This window comes from Netta rufina, assembly GCF_964035555.1.
Source record: "Netta rufina genome assembly, chromosome: 9".
Lineage (NCBI taxonomy): Eukaryota > Metazoa > Chordata > Aves > Anseriformes > Anatidae > Netta > Netta rufina.
In genome coordinates this window covers 17,451,629-17,467,104 of record NC_140132.1, presented here as the reverse complement: position 1 = coordinate 17,467,104, position 15,476 = coordinate 17,451,629, and the positions used below count along the sequence as shown (strand labels likewise).

The 15,476-nt window shown below is 38.2% G+C and overlaps 1 protein-coding gene across 1 annotated transcript; it reads left to right on the top strand.

The window, feature by feature from the left end:
- Positions 1–2,194: 2,194 nt before the first annotated feature.
- LOC311212383 (cytochrome P450 2C25-like) lies at positions 2,195–11,643 on the top strand (the record flags this gene model as incomplete). Its single annotated transcript, XM_084291716.1, has 9 exons — positions 2,195–2,365; positions 3,952–4,114; positions 4,472–4,621; positions 5,536–5,696; positions 7,732–7,908; positions 8,507–8,648; positions 9,690–9,877; positions 10,742–10,883; positions 11,465–11,643. 9 exons carry the CDS (start codon positions 2,195–2,197, stop codon positions 11,641–11,643), a joined length of 1,473 nt encoding a protein of 490 aa, XP_084147842.1.
- Between the last annotated feature and the right edge of the window lie 3,833 nt (positions 11,644–15,476).

The following is a 15,476-nucleotide window of genomic DNA, read 5'->3' as shown; positions in this document are numbered from 1 at the left end:
GGAGCAGTTTTCACGCAAAAGTAATATGGTCCATTTGACTTTGTTGTTTTAAATAGACCTACAAATCTTGAACTATTGGAAACTTCTGCTCCGTAGTTGTAGTGGGACAAAATTCAGTAAGAAATACTTTGTGCTTGTGTCTTTGACAGCCACAGCATATTGTATCAGGCAATCTCGTTCCTAATTTCTATCCCAAGTGCTACTGGCCCTCATTGTTCATCGTTACCATACCCAGTATTTTTCTACATAAATATTCAGACTTGTGATTTGCATACTGATGTCCGTGTAGTTAATACTACTCCTAATTGCAAAGCAGCCTGGTCTTTCAACTGATTGTAATGCTGAAAAAAATGGTTAAGAAGAAGAGAAAATACATCTGAAATTTAACAACATGCAAGAATGTGAAAAGAAATCAATGCAAGAAAAATAATAAATCAGTAGAAAGGGGAGAGGATAATGTTTAATTGGAGTCGCCTGGCAATGAAGGATGTTGCAAGGGTCCTGGTTCTGCCTTTCATGTCCCAAGAGTTAGCAATGCAGTGGACATCACATGAGTTTTTTTCCAAGCCCAGTCTGGCTCTGTCTGGTAAGGTTTAAAATTCCTTATTAATTATGGGATTGAGAAGTCTTAGTGTATGTGTGCATACACACCCATGATTATAACATCTGTTCTTATTTCAGAAGCAGATCAATGCTGCAGTCAAACCTCTGCTACTTCTGTCCTGTCCAGCCTGAGGAACTCCTTTACCTGTTCTATTAGAGCTTTTCTGCCAGCATGATGGTACTGCATCTCCAAAAAGCATAAACTAGCAAATTTCTGTCAGCGTGATCCTGTCCACAGAAGGGATTTCAGCAGTGCAGAAATATCAGCATGGAGACAAATATTTTTCACACTTCAAGACAATAGAGCTAAGTCAGCAAAATTTAAGCATGTGTTTGACCTGTGCAAATCAGTGGCCAAACACTTCATTGTGCTAGGAGTTGTTACATATAAGCAATCTTATCTTTATTAAAGCGCAATGTGATAAGTACTGAATAGCTTTCATAAACATCTAATCTGAGTATTTCAAAAAGGCTTATAGTTACCTTTAAGCTGGTCAACAAAAGGATTTAATTTTTCATGTACAGTCTACTGACCCACCCTTGTATTTTCAATAATACCATGATCTTTAATAAAGATTAGCTTGGCATTTAAACTTTGCTTATATTTTTACTATATTACCATGATATTAATTTACCATTTTGAATGTCTTGATCTTGTTTGTTTATGAAGCCAAATGCTTCCAAGGGGAAGTCACGTTTGGCCAATGTGAGGAACCTCTGCAGCAAAATGATCAGCCTGACGGATGAGGAGAGAGCAGTGGGTATCATCTTCGTGGACCTCAGTAAGGCCTTTGACACCATCCCACATAAGGTTTTCATAGACAAGCTGTTGAAATATGGGTTGGGTGGGCAGGCAGTGGAGTGGATTGAAAACTGGCTGGGCCCAGAGGGTAGCGGTCAGTGGTGCAATGTCTAGTTAGAGGTCGTAACTAGCAGAGTGCCCTGGGGGTCAGCACTGGTTCTGGGCCTGTTTGATGTCTTCATTGATGATCTGGATGATAGGCCAGTGTACCCTCAGCAAGCTTGCCAACCACACAAAATTGAGGGGAGTGGTGGGTACATAAGAGAGTTGCACTGCTGTCTAGAGGGACCTTGACAGGCTGGAGAATTTCACCTCTCTGGAAGACTAGAAGCTGGGACTCTATAGCCTAGAGAAGAGAAGGCTTAGAGGCATCTCATCAACCTCTCCCTGGGTGTGTAGCTAGTCCTCAGAAAATTCTGTTGGCTTTCCAAACTCTTTTTGCAAGAATCCCCTTATGAAACCAGTACTGTGGGGAGGGATTTTTGTCACAGCAACTGTCTTGGCATAAGGAAGCATATAATTAAACTGCATTTGGTTTTCCTTGAAGGACTAACACTTGCCAGATTTGTAGCTGTAATGTAATGGAGCAATGTCTTATATACTTAAAAATAAGAACACTTCATTCTCTGGGATCAGAAAGTAAAGTGATAAAGAGGGAAGGACTAGGAGAGACATAAGCCTAAACATCTTTTTCTTCATAGGGAGGTACCAGCAAAACAAGATAAAAATGGATCTCTCGCTATATAGCAGGTTTCCAGAGACAAGGTAGCCTTGGAAATCGGAAGTGAAATGTTAACAGTAAGTGTGGGGCTTGTATTTTTTGCAGCATCTCTGCTGTTTGTAGAGTTTCTGAGACTGCAATGGAAGCGAAGACAACTTCCTCCTGGACCAACTCCATACCCTCTCTTTGGAAATCTGCTGCAAATGAAGTGCCGAATTCATCATGACATCCTTAAAAAAGTACGTATTTTGGGGCAATTAAGTAATAGACTCATAGGCTGACTGAAGAATGAATGCATGTTTTTGTTAACGTAGTTTTCTTTTGAGTGCTAGGGAGGGATTTATTCTGTATAGTGTAGACATGAAAATCTATGGAGATGAGTTAAATATGGTTGTTCCGAAATTTTTGGCTTACTATGAACCATGTCATTAAAACCTTAAGTGTACGTGAGTGAAACAATACTAATATTCCTGCCTTACAAACTGGAAAAGCATTGTAAGGAACAGACTTGCATTTTCGGGAGGTTTTCATATGTCTGTTTTGGCTCTTGTTGCACTGACAATTTCTAAATACTCCATGGAATAGCTATTGAGTGCTTATGTGTTTTCAGTGTAGAAAGGATTTTTTAAACGCTTATTCAACATTTTTTTTCATAAGATCTGAGATTAAAATTTTTGCTTATATACAATTTAGATTTTCCGAAGAAACTTCAGTCTGCTGAACCTGATTGAGCTTTTAAATAGCTGAACTAATTCATTATGTGCCTACACTCAAAATGAGCTCTTTTCTAAGTCTAGTTGTAATGCAGAGCACTTCGAGAATTTTTATCCTACTGTTTTATATTCCTAGTATATATATTAAATATTTAATGCTTATATTTAACACTTATGTATGAGTAATAGCACCTCAATTTCATTGTTTGTTTTTAAGCTTCCTTTTCTCTGTTTCTTCTCCATCCTGCCAGTTCTCCTAAGTTGCATATTTCAAGGCAAAGTAGTGTGACTCCTCAATGTAAAATTATAGTCTTTAGATAAATATAATAGAAAATTATAGACCTTAGAAAAATTCAACCTTAGATAAATACCAAATCTGCAAGCACATGCATATAAATCCTTGCACAACATGCATAACTGTTACCTCTTGTTTGCACACAGGCAGTAAAATGTTGCCCTCCTCTAGTCCTGCAGTAGACTTCTTGGAATATTTTGACAGCTCCTCATTCCTTCCAGCCTATTCCACCCCGCAGACATCCTACTTTGACCTAAACACTGTTGCCTTTCCCTCAGCCTTGTGTTCTCTTACTATTCCAGCTCCCAGTTCTTCAGCCAGGGAAAGGGCTCTCCTGCCTACCTCTGATAGTGATGGCTGTGTGCACTGTGCTGGAGACACAGGGCTGTCGCATCTGAGCTAGAAAGGAGAAGGTGATTCCTGCTTTCCCTACCTCCTCAGCTGCTCTTGCTGCACTTAATACACAAGGGGGAACAGTAGATGGTTCTCCTAAAACTCATTATCTACTGTTGTCATCTTACAATCATGAAGGAATTCATCTGCAATGAGTTTGAGTTGTAAGACATGCCAGTGTCTGATGTTATTTATTGCAATATTGTCTGTTTGACATTTTAGGAACATTCTGATCTTTAGTAAATGAAAGTTTACACAGAAACCTGGCTGCAAGCTATATAAGATGTAAGAATTAATTTGATGCTGTCTTCTCAAGGTCCAGTGCCCTTGGGGAATCTGTCAAGGGTGAAGAACTGTTTCACCTTCTTTGATTTAAATGTGATGGTTCTTATCCATGTTGTTCTGATACTGCTTTGTTCTACAGATGAGCAAACTTCATGGTAATATCTTCACTTTATGGCTTGCAAACGTACCTGTGATTGTCCTGCAAGGGTACCAGGCAGTGAAGGAGGGTATGACTGCCCATGCTGAAGAGGTTGCTGGAAGGCCACAAAACTTAGCCTTTGAAATAATGACTCATGGAAGGGGTAACTATTATTTTCACAGCTTCTTCTAAGGTATTCTAACCCTGGTTTTGGAAACTGATTTAGAGTCTCAGAGTGCTTAATTTATGGTGGAAAAAAGGTCAATATTTTCTCAAAGTTTTATGAAACATTGTTTTTTGGGTTCTGTTGGAACAATAGTGGCAGAATACAGCTATAGTAATATTTTCTATATAGGTAGTAGATTGTAGACTAGAAGAAAAGAGGAAAAGAGAAAAGAAAGAGGCATGCTCCAGGACTGCTGATAAAAATTAACTTGACAGAGAAGCTTCTTTGAAACATTAACTGTATGTATGTATTAAATCATACAGCATTAGCAACATTAATTCATTATGATTCCAGGTGTTATGTTCTCTAACGGTCATCTTTGGAAGCAACAGAGGCGTTTTGGACTTGTAACAATGAGGAAAATGGGAGTAGGGAAAAAAGACCAGGAGTGTCAAATACAAGAGGAAGCCTGTCGCCTGGTGGAATATTTGCGGGGAACAAATGGTATGTGCTTGTGCTCAGCATTTGGGTCAGTATGGGCGGTAGTGATTTTGCTGAAGAATGGATAATTGGTAGCTTTTGAAATTATTTATTTGGTTACAAAAGTGTATTAGATTTGTACATGCGGAGCTGTGTCTCAAAGTTCTGAATCTTATGATCTGTGGGAAGCATTTCCTTGAAGTGTTACCTGTGAAACCACTCCACAGGATGAATTTAGAACTGAGACTCCATGGTTCCTGTCTGTAAGTGTTGGTATTTCTCAGGGTAACAGCAAACAGTAACAAAACAGATCTCACAGCACCCTATATCCCTCTACAGAAAAGAAAACAAGGCATGAAGTATTCAAAGCTTTGGCCAAGGCTGCAGAATCCCATGGCTCTGCTCTGGCAACTGCAGTGGAACAAGCACGCTCACCTCACATGGCTTGGGGTAACTTCCTCAGTAAGAGAGGAAGTTTGTTTAAATTGTGCTGCTGAAAAACGGGGAGCATCTGTAGGTTTGCTCAAGTATTCCATTATTCACGTACAAAGGTTGTGAGCAGAGAATAAAGGATGTTTCTCCTTTTGATTCAGTTGCTTATTCATATGCTGTCTTGGCTGACCTTTTTTGTACCAATTATTGCCAAATGTGAGATCTGCTGATGCCACGGTTCTCTGCAACCTGGGTGTTTTTATTATTACCACTACAAATCCCATTCTCACCAGCAGTCTTGCCTTTTTTTGGTAATCAACAAAAAACTTTGGGTGTCTGAAGTTACTTTTTACTCACGTCTTTTGCTGATAAATTGCAATTTTCCATCCACTAATCTAACTAACATCAGAAGAGTTTGATAAAATGTTATTTCATCATCTCTCTATTCAGTGCAAAAAGCTGGAACAATAAGTGTTATAGGTGAATACTTTTCACTGTGTTGACAGGAAAACCTCTGGACCCCAGTATGCCCATTACTAATGCTGTCTCAAATGTGATTTGTTCTCTGATTTTGGGACATCGCTTCTCTCTAGAAGATGAAAACTTTCGCCGCATGATTGAAATTATTGATGATATATCAGCATTTATGAACAGCATCTGGTTTTATGTGAGGAATTTTTTTTTTCTTTGGTAATTTTATACAGCTAGACAATGAAAGGCAACTTGCTGGTTACTTTTATAACAAAAATGAATACTGATGCACCTGGAGTCACTGGAGTATGCATCAGAACAGTGCTTCTAGATGACCAGTTTAAAACTGATTTCAGTTTCTTATACCTTATCATAGCATCAAAATTTCTCAGTTCTGGTGGACTGGGATGGAAATTCATAGGCTCATTACATGATTGAGAGAAGTACGAAGGTCTTTCTCACAAAAGCACTACCTGTACAGCTCCAGTGTTTGAAACACAGCAGCAAAATATAAGCAAAAATACCTGAAAAGCTCTGAAATAAGCTTATCTTAAATTCCGACAGAGTGGCTTTCTTCACCATCTGAAATCATATGACTGTCAACTAATATCAAAAGAGTAACATGGGTCTTGGCTACTTCCTTTGCTCCAAGCTAACCATGTAGAAGCTTAAGCAGAGCAACTGTTTTGCACAAGGGTAGCAAAGGTACCATGTAATTGCTTAATGGTAGCTTCTTCTATAACTTTTGGCAAGACAGCAGCTCCTAACCTAACATCTGATTCTTTGGAGAGAAAATTTGCGATCATGCTTCCGTGTGAAGTTGTGACTGCAGCTGCAAAAACAGTGGAACAGATTGCTTCAAATCAGGGCAGTTTTATCATTAACCATTAACAAACGGGACCCATGGCGCTGTATATAGTTAAGTAGTCATGTTACCAATGTACAAGGCACCTACTCCTGCAGAACTTGCTGGAGCTCAACAGGCTTTACATCTTACATGATTTTTCATCATCTCTTGCTAACTGAAAATTGCTGTAACTGAGGTCTAAGAGAACTTGAGGATTAATTTGATACTTTAGGTTAAGAAAAATAATCAAAATACTTTTTCTCCCAGAAGATGTGGGTGTAGTGATTCCTAAGATATCTTCTAAGAAGGGTAAACACAGGATCAGCTACTTCCAAACTGCTTTCAGGAGATATTTGTATAAGCTGTTCTTAAAGCTGTTAATAGTGTCCACAGCTAACCAAAACAGTCTAGCCCAGTATTGCATTCTGTCCTGCCCTCCACAGTGCTTTCACAGTGTTGTACAATCCTTTAATAATCACCTGTACTAATCTATTTTCCTAGTAAGCAGACAGGTTTTTTTAAGCAAAATTGTGCAGTAGGATGAGGAAGAAATGAAAGCCAGGAATATGAGCAGGCTTGTGGGAAGGCATAAGTTTGTAATACAGCTGCCATTTAAAAAGGTGAGCCCGATTTATGACCTAACATGTAGCTTAAGCAGGGTAATTCTGCCATGTAAACCGGAATGACATGATGCAATCTGTAAAAGGAGAAAAAAAAAAGAAAGGGAAATAAAGTAGAGGAGTGAAATTAATACAAAAGTCATTTTCCTCTCTTCTGCTGATATGTTGTTTTATAATGGTTTAAGTGAAAGAAGTGAATAAACAGCAGGGAATCCATGTGGCTCTGTATGTTTTGCTCTGTAAAGTTGTTTTGCATATCACATATGTGATGTGTTTGACTAACCGCACTTTTTTTCTGGGAAAAAATGTGTCTGAGTAAAATCCCCATGCATTCAGTATCCTACAGTAAGATATTAAAACCACTAAACAACTGGGTTTGAATATTTCTGTTTTCAGTTTAGCAGATGTGTCAAGGAAATTAGATTTTTATTTACTTATTTTTTTAATCAGAGAGAAATGATACGTATGTTAGGCTGAGAACAAGGATATTTTTAAAGAGTTTTTTGCTGTTGTAGTTCAGAGGAACCTCATCTATTCTTTGTATACCACAATGGAAAATCTATAGCATAAAACTAAGGGAAATTCTGCTCCAGGGAAAAATAAGAAAGTCTTTAATGGATCACTGGACAGGAATTAGCTTTTCAGTGTAATGGTGAAGACACAGTCATCAGTCTTTCATCCACTTCTTCCACTACTCACAAGTCTACATTAGTATTCAAATTTCGTTTGCTGAATACCACATATCTAAAATCTCTCTTTCACAGGTACATGATCGGATTCCCTGGTTTGCAGACCGTTTTCTAACATCATGTAAGAAGACTTTTTCTGGTATAAATTTTATGAGAACTGTGTTCAGAGAGGAAATTGAAAGCTACAAAGAAAAAGGAAAAGCAGATGAAAGTCAAAATTTTATTGGTTATTATTTGGATCAGATAGCTAAAGTGAGTATCTCTGTTCTCCTTTTAGGCTCCACTAACAACTAGTGATTTTAAGCGCTCCTTTGATTATAATGGTGTCTAGTATCAATTAGGGAAATATACAATTTCCCTCTAGAAAAGCTTATAGGTGGATGAATTAAAAAACAAACATAAAAACAACCAACAACTGAAACTGTGAGATGGCAGGAGGAGGATGAAGTAATAATGTGAGTAGTTTTGTGGGTAGATTATCTATAGCCACAATAATAGCAGATCATCGTATGATTAAGATACAACTAGGAATAACAATCATGATAGGATTTGTATCAAGATTAGAAAGCACATGTAATTACATAAATTTGTCATGGCTGAAGAACCAAATGTACATGTGGATAGAATAAATTTACAAATGCACTGGAGAATATTAGAAAATGTATTTGTATTATTGAAGAAGTTTTCTTTTCTAGCCCCTTATTTGTTTGTTTGTTTGTTTATTTATTTATTTATTTATTTATTTATTTATTTCTCATTTTTAATAGTAGCAATAAATATTCCTATGATGCAGAGTGCTTTGCTTCTCTTTTGTGTGCCTTAACTTGATCTTTGCAATTCATATTTGCAGACTGAAGGAGATGCTGATGCTACATACAACAAGGAAAACTTGATCCAGTCTGTTTTTGACCTCTTTCTGGCTGGTACAGAAACTACAGCTACCACTTTATGTTGGGCATTGCTCTATATGGTGGTTTATCCTGATGTTCAAGGTAAGCACACACAAACAGTTCTGCAACCTTTTAGGAATTATAGGAGTTCAAATAGTAGCATATGAATCAGGTGACTGCATGTGTCTGTTTTGTCCTGTGTCCAAGATAGAGTCTTTGGATCACCCTCTTTGACCTGTGACTTCTCCTTGATGTGCTCCCAAGTATTTTGCAGCAGAAATCAACTCAGTGCAGTGGGAGGTTGTTAATGTGTGGTTGTTACATGGAATTTAGAATTTTGAACATAGATATCTGCATATAAACAGATATTAAATAAAGGTTGGGCTGAATAGCTTTAAATTGTATGCTCTTAATAATGATGTTCACAGAAGAAAGATGCAAGTTGTCAATGGAAAGAAATAATCAGAGTGCACAGAATAATAAGGATTAAAATGTATTAGTAATCACTCTGAAAGCTTCATATTTGACAGTCTAAGCTGGGTATCAGGTGCAGAAGGAGACTGGCAAGAGGAGAATGGCTGAAGTGGTAAGGAGAAGGGATTTCCCATTGTTCTTACCTAATGGCTCTTCAAAAGACCTAAAATTTGAGACTGTACTGCATATACTGAATTTTCACAACATGATCTTTCAACCTCTCAGGATATATTAAAGTTATCTTAAGTTTCCTGATGCATAGGATCAATCTACTTGCCATTTCAGCCCAGAAATTAATAAAAAATGACAATTTCAATTTGGGTTGTAAATAATAATAATAAAGAAGTGTCCTTGAGGGGGAAAAAGCCCTCTTTTGTGTAAGTGCTTCCCAAGGCAGGTAATTACAGAATAGTAATTATGCCATTTACAGATGGTAATCAAAATCCATGCAGTCCTGAGTGAAGACCTGTCCTTGTTCAATTACTAAACCAATCTCTTAATACATGATTAATATTTAATTTAGGTCACCCAAATGGTAATTTAAAGGTATTTTTTAAAATATCTTTTTCATCTTGCTGGGTAGTATTATAACTGTAAAAAGCAATAGGAAAAAGATGATGATAGAGCTTATAGATTGTTGTATATTTAAAGCTGAATATTCCTCTACAGAGAAAGTCCAGAAGGAGCTGGATGCTGTTCTGGGTAGTTCCAATGTAGTTTGCTACATGGACAGGAAACGGTTGCCTTATACAAATGCTGTAATTCATGAGATCCAGCGATTCAGTAATATCATCTTAATTGCACTTCCCAGAAAGACTGTGAAGGACACAGAACTGCTGGGATATCCTATTCCAAAGGTACAAGCATGCTGCATGTTTTAATGTTTGAGGTCCAGTGCAATTGTAGTTGTTCTTAAAACTGTTTTAGTGTAATTTTTAAGTTACTGCATCCACTTCAGCTGTACAAAACACTGTCCTGTTTTAGGTCCTTCTGTTTTAATTGCTTATTTAGTTGAAAAGCGTCTGTGATTGAGAACGGCCACTATCAGCAGCATGGGGTACATGAGTTTAATTTAGAAATGCTTTTGAGGGTTTTCCTGATTGGGGAAATACATGCTTGGGTCTTGCCAGTTCTGGCGCTGTCCCTTAAATATGACTGTATTTAAGCAAGCCTTTTGCAAGAAGTTGTGTGTATTGTCCTAACTACTTTGTCCTACTAGTAGCTTTCCAGAACATGACTTCTGATGATAGAAAACTTGTGAATGGAGACTGGAAATAAGCTTATTAATTTCCAGCAGTCTCAAGTCAGTCCTATCAGCTGATGAAAAAAGGCCATCCAAAACCAGAAAAAATAGTTCTACTGAAAACCTTGGAAATTTGAAATTATTTTTGTGTCACAAACTTTTAAATTAAGTATCTTGCAAACGTTATAATTAAAATATTTAAAAGTTTTATAACTGAAAGGTACATTAGGGTTGTTTCTATATATTCTTCTATCACTGCTTTTCCTTAGTTTAATTTTCTTTTCTTTTTTTTTTTTTCTTTTTTTTTTTTTTTATGGATCTGCTTAAAGCAACTCTAGCATAGCAGAAATCATAGAGTATCAAAGGTAAAAATTAAATTGGTACTCATACTGTTACTGAGAAGCTAAGTATTAAAAATTCAATGGCAATAGGAAAAAGAAAACCAACACATTTTAACAAATGTGCTCCTTTTTTCCAGAACACCGTAGTTCTAGTAAATATTGATTCTGTTCTATCTGATCCTGAAAAATGGGAAACACCTGATCAGTTCAACCCAGGCCACTTTCTGGATAAAGATGGAAACTTTGTACACAGAGAAGCATTCTTACCATTCTCAATAGGTATTTACACTGAACAGCAATTTATTTATTCCATGTGATAACAACTTAAGATCCATTCATCCCTCTACATAAATTGGGAAGGCAATTCTACTGTTGTAAATATCTCCAGAAAGAGAAAAGTCCAATTGTATGTGGAAAAGATTGGAAGAGAAGGAATGAAAAACAGAAACCTTTTTATTGGAAGAGATCCATTTTCTCTTGGATGAGAGATCCAGCTATCAAAGTAGTAGCAGCAAAATTCATAATGCTATTAAGACTGTAACTATAAACTACGCAGCCCTGGTGATCATTTCTATAATGCTCTGTCTGCCTGCTGTGAATACAGATGGAAACTTTCAGAGTGAAAATACAAAGCAGCCTTTCAGATTTGAATCATTACATGACAGAGTCAGTTAACTGTAGAAGAAAAGGACTATCTGCAGAAAACAAGCAAGCAAACGAAAAACCCTTACCTATTTGATAATAGATGCTGTGTTGTTGTTGTTTGTTTGTTTGTTTGTTTTCCTGAAAACTGCAAGCAAATTAGAAAGGTAGTTTTGATAGAAATCCTTTGGCTGATTGCCTTTTCTGTCTTTTCACAGGGAGCCGTGTATGCATGGGGGAGCTTTTGGCAAGGCTGGAACTCTTTATTGTCTTTTCCACCCTATTGCGGGCATTCAAGTTCACTCTGCCCGATGGAGTGAAAGAAGTCAACACAAAGTTTGTTTTTGGGAGTATAATGAAGCCACCTCCATTCCAGCTCTGTGCTATTCCTCGGTAGGAAATGTTGCTGTATGGATTCAGGGAAGACTTTGCATGATTGTTTCTGAAAATGAATGCATCTTATCATTTCTTAAGGTTTTTTGCTTTCCTCTTGATTTGGTCAATCACTATACTGGAAGGTGCTTTTCAGACAGTTGCATCCTGAGGATTTTACCTTCAAAGAGTTAATCTTTTGTTCTTGTTTTCAGTTTGCAAACACTTGGTATATTTGTCCTGGTGCATATTATTAAATAAAGATAAAATGGGAAGAATTAGAACTGGGTCTTATTTATTGGTAACAGGAACCAGCATCAAGAGAGAAAGAACTTGAAGAAAGGTCTATAAATTAAAAGTGTCATGATAAAATATCTGTACATTCTTTCTCATAAACTGCAATTTGTGGAGATAGGTGGAGAGGTCATTTGGTCTGTCCCTGGATATTAGTGGATGGAGGAGTTAAGTTCTTGGGAGAAACCTTCTAAAGAGTCAGCTAATACAATCTGGGATAATTACATTTCCTGAGACTGAACAGGTTTGTTGTTGTGCAACTCTGTCATTGACATGTGGCAAGAAGTTGAGGTTTTCACCCACTAAAACAAGTAGTATTTCTGCCCTTGAGATGAAAGTAGAGGAATGGCTTCATTAAGCGGGTGTGGAGAGCTTTTCATAATCCAGGCAAGGAGCAAGGACTGGAAGACAAATGACAACAGCAAGCTAACACAAAGAGTTGATAAATAGTTCCTTCTTCCTTTTATGAACCCAGTGGTTGACAGCAACATAAGAACACATATTTTTCATGATAGGTAGTCATCTGGCATTGTTTACTGCAGATCCTTCAATAATTTATTCAGCTTCATTTGTTCTTTTCAGTTCTTTAATGGATTCTTTATTAGAGATATCTGATGACATCCATCAGCATAAATTAGCATATCACCACCAACAGAGTATTTGGCACTACTGATGACTTCTTGAAGCCCTTTATGAGCATTGTGCTTAAGTACTTAGCAAATATGGACATTGAACATTTTGCTAGCTCAGTTACTGACATTTAACAAAGGGTTTTTCTGACAAGATTGAGAGTGTGTTTTTTTCCTGTGACGTACGAAATGAATACTGTATGCTAGCATATGAGGGGTTATTTTTATACACCAATTAGCTGGTAGTAACTTCTGTAGGACTAAAGTCATTGTCAGCTGTGTTTGTTTTAGTTACCTCAGCCTATCTTGTAGTTTAAAGCATCACAGTTTAACAGGCAGAGATCTATGAAATCAGTAACCGGTGATGCCAGTGCCATCTAATTGGACATAAAACCACATCTGGATACTCTTATGCTGTAGTAATCCATGCTAAGTACCTACTCATACTCTGTAGGGAAAACTGTATGTGCCAGAATAAATTATGGTTAACATCTCAAGGTTACTCCACACACTCAGCTTTGCCAGTGAGTCCTGTGAAAGGTTTTCTGCTCCCCTGTTTTATCTGGACTGGGGAGGTCTGGGGTCTCTACCAAGCAAAATTTGAATGGTGCATGACGGTTGTGGAGCAGACATAATAAGAATGTACTGACCATCCTATTTCCCACAGATCACTCTACTCTCATTTTCCTGCCTCTATCTCATCTTCAAAATCCACTTCAGGTGTTCTCTTGCTTGGTCTGCCTTCCTGCTTCCAATTTTTGCTCCCTGTTTGGCCTCATTTGGCTTTCTGTTTTTACTGCCCTTCTTATGTTATGCAGTTGTTTGTCTTACCTTATCCTTTACTGTTTCTTAAATTGCAGAGTAGCTGTAGTTACTTTCCCTAACAGCGTTGCTTTGCATGCATTAAAATAAAAAGCAGATGACGGTACGAATTGCAGCCTCTTCACTTCATCATCAGAGAAAGCAACTTGAGGCTTTATTGTCACTTAGAGCAGCAAAAAGATATAATTTTGAAAAAGGAGTGGTTGTCAGAAAGCCTAAGGAAAACAAACAAATAATGGATTGATAATACAGATATCAGTATGAGTAAATGCCAGCTTTTCCTTTCTCTCTATGCCTTCTCTCCCTATGCTTGTTCTCCCCTCCTAGAAGCCCGGCAGGAAAGAGGCAATAGCTGCAGGGCTCCTGTTGAGATCCATATGGTTTACTTTCAAACATAGCTATATTCTTTATTGTGAAAATACATTTAGTTTTGGGAATGTAATCAGCACCAGAGTATCACCATTCCTACACATAAAGCACAAATTACTCAACCCTTGTTTCTTGTTTTCTGAATCTGAATTCATACTCTCAGGATCTTCCCTGTCCATTGTGTTAGGATGAATTTGTACGGCCATTGCTTCATGATTTAGGAGATCAGTTAGTTTGGGAGGGTTTTGACTGCAATGTCTGGATTCCCATGAAAGGCTTGGAAAAGTTTGATTGGGCACTACTTTACTCATGCCCGCTGATATTTTTTATTGTGTTTGGTACGTGTGGTTTAAGGAGTTGGATCATCCTAGAGACAAATGTTTTCTAAAGTTTTAGAGTTCCATTATAGAAAATCTGAAAATATGGAAACAAAGGTAGCCCTGGAGAAACTGGAGATGGATATCAGAATTTAAACAGAAGATAAGACAGTGAGGATCCTGTCCAGATGAGTCCAGAGAGAAATCCTCAGGGCCTGGCTGGGACCAGCATGGTGGAGGCTGGAGGGACAGGGGGAAGCCATTTTAGGAGCTGGTCCTGAGGCAAGGATCTGGCCATCGTCTTGAGTGAGCTCTGCAGAGCGTGGCTGAGCTGTCATGGGCAAATGTGGCAGAAAGATCTGGGGAAAAATCACCTGAATTTGGTGCCTGGGTGACAACGTGGGAGAAGGTGGGCTGCTGGCTTGATGGGGAGTGTCATTCATCTGTGGGACTGCTCGCCCACAACGGCCATCCTGTGTGAGGTGGAGAAGGGCTGGAGTCTGGGGAGCCCTGTTACACCCTCTCTTCTCCAGCATGGCCGTAACTGCAAGTGCTGATCCATGGTTTTGTTCAGCTCCGCTTCCTGCCCTTTTATTTCTCCTGGCTGCTCCTGCATCATGCCCTGATTTTAGATGTGGATGAAGGATGTGACTGATCACTGGCAGGGCCTTGGTAAATCTGTCACGGTGTTGAAGGGAGCAGTGGTATTTGCTGGATACCTGGATTAGTGGTAATGTGAAAACTCCAAGCCACGAGGCTACAGAAAGAAATGAAGAGGTTTTTACTGTGAGGCTGCTGCCCTGGACGTTGTAGAGGTCCTGTGCAGAGCTACGGCCGCCTGACTTGGGCAGTGTCCTGGCCATTGGTCTGTCCTCCTGTTACCTCAGCTGTGTTGGGAGATGGAGGCACTTGATCTCTAAAGACTTGATTGAGAGCAGGACCCCAGGCTTGAGAATGTAAAAAAAAAACAAACAAAACAAACATCTAGATGCAAAATCTTTGACTATCTAAAAATCTAGGGATCTACATTGGTATCAACTTGAAAAAAAATTGAAGAAGTAGTGAATTTTAAGTAGATTTTGCAAAAGCACACTGGGTAAGGAGCAGGTAAATGAACCCATCAGAATTAATTTTTAAAGTGGAAAAAAACCCTGCTGTTGAAAGAGAGATTTAAATTAGAAACAAGTGCTTTGAAGAATAAGCTTCTTATTGTAAACAAATAAAGCTTTTGTAGAAGCATAGAAACAGCCGTTTCTTGGTTAATACACATTCCTCAATTATGCTTTAATGGTAATGAAGTGTGGTGGTTGGAAGCTAATTGACTTGGAGGTCTGGAAATTGTGGGCTGGCAGACTCCAGGCTATTCTTTCTGGATAAGTGCGTTGTGTGTCCCAGAGCCACAAATCCTGTGAAGCAATTTTTGCCCC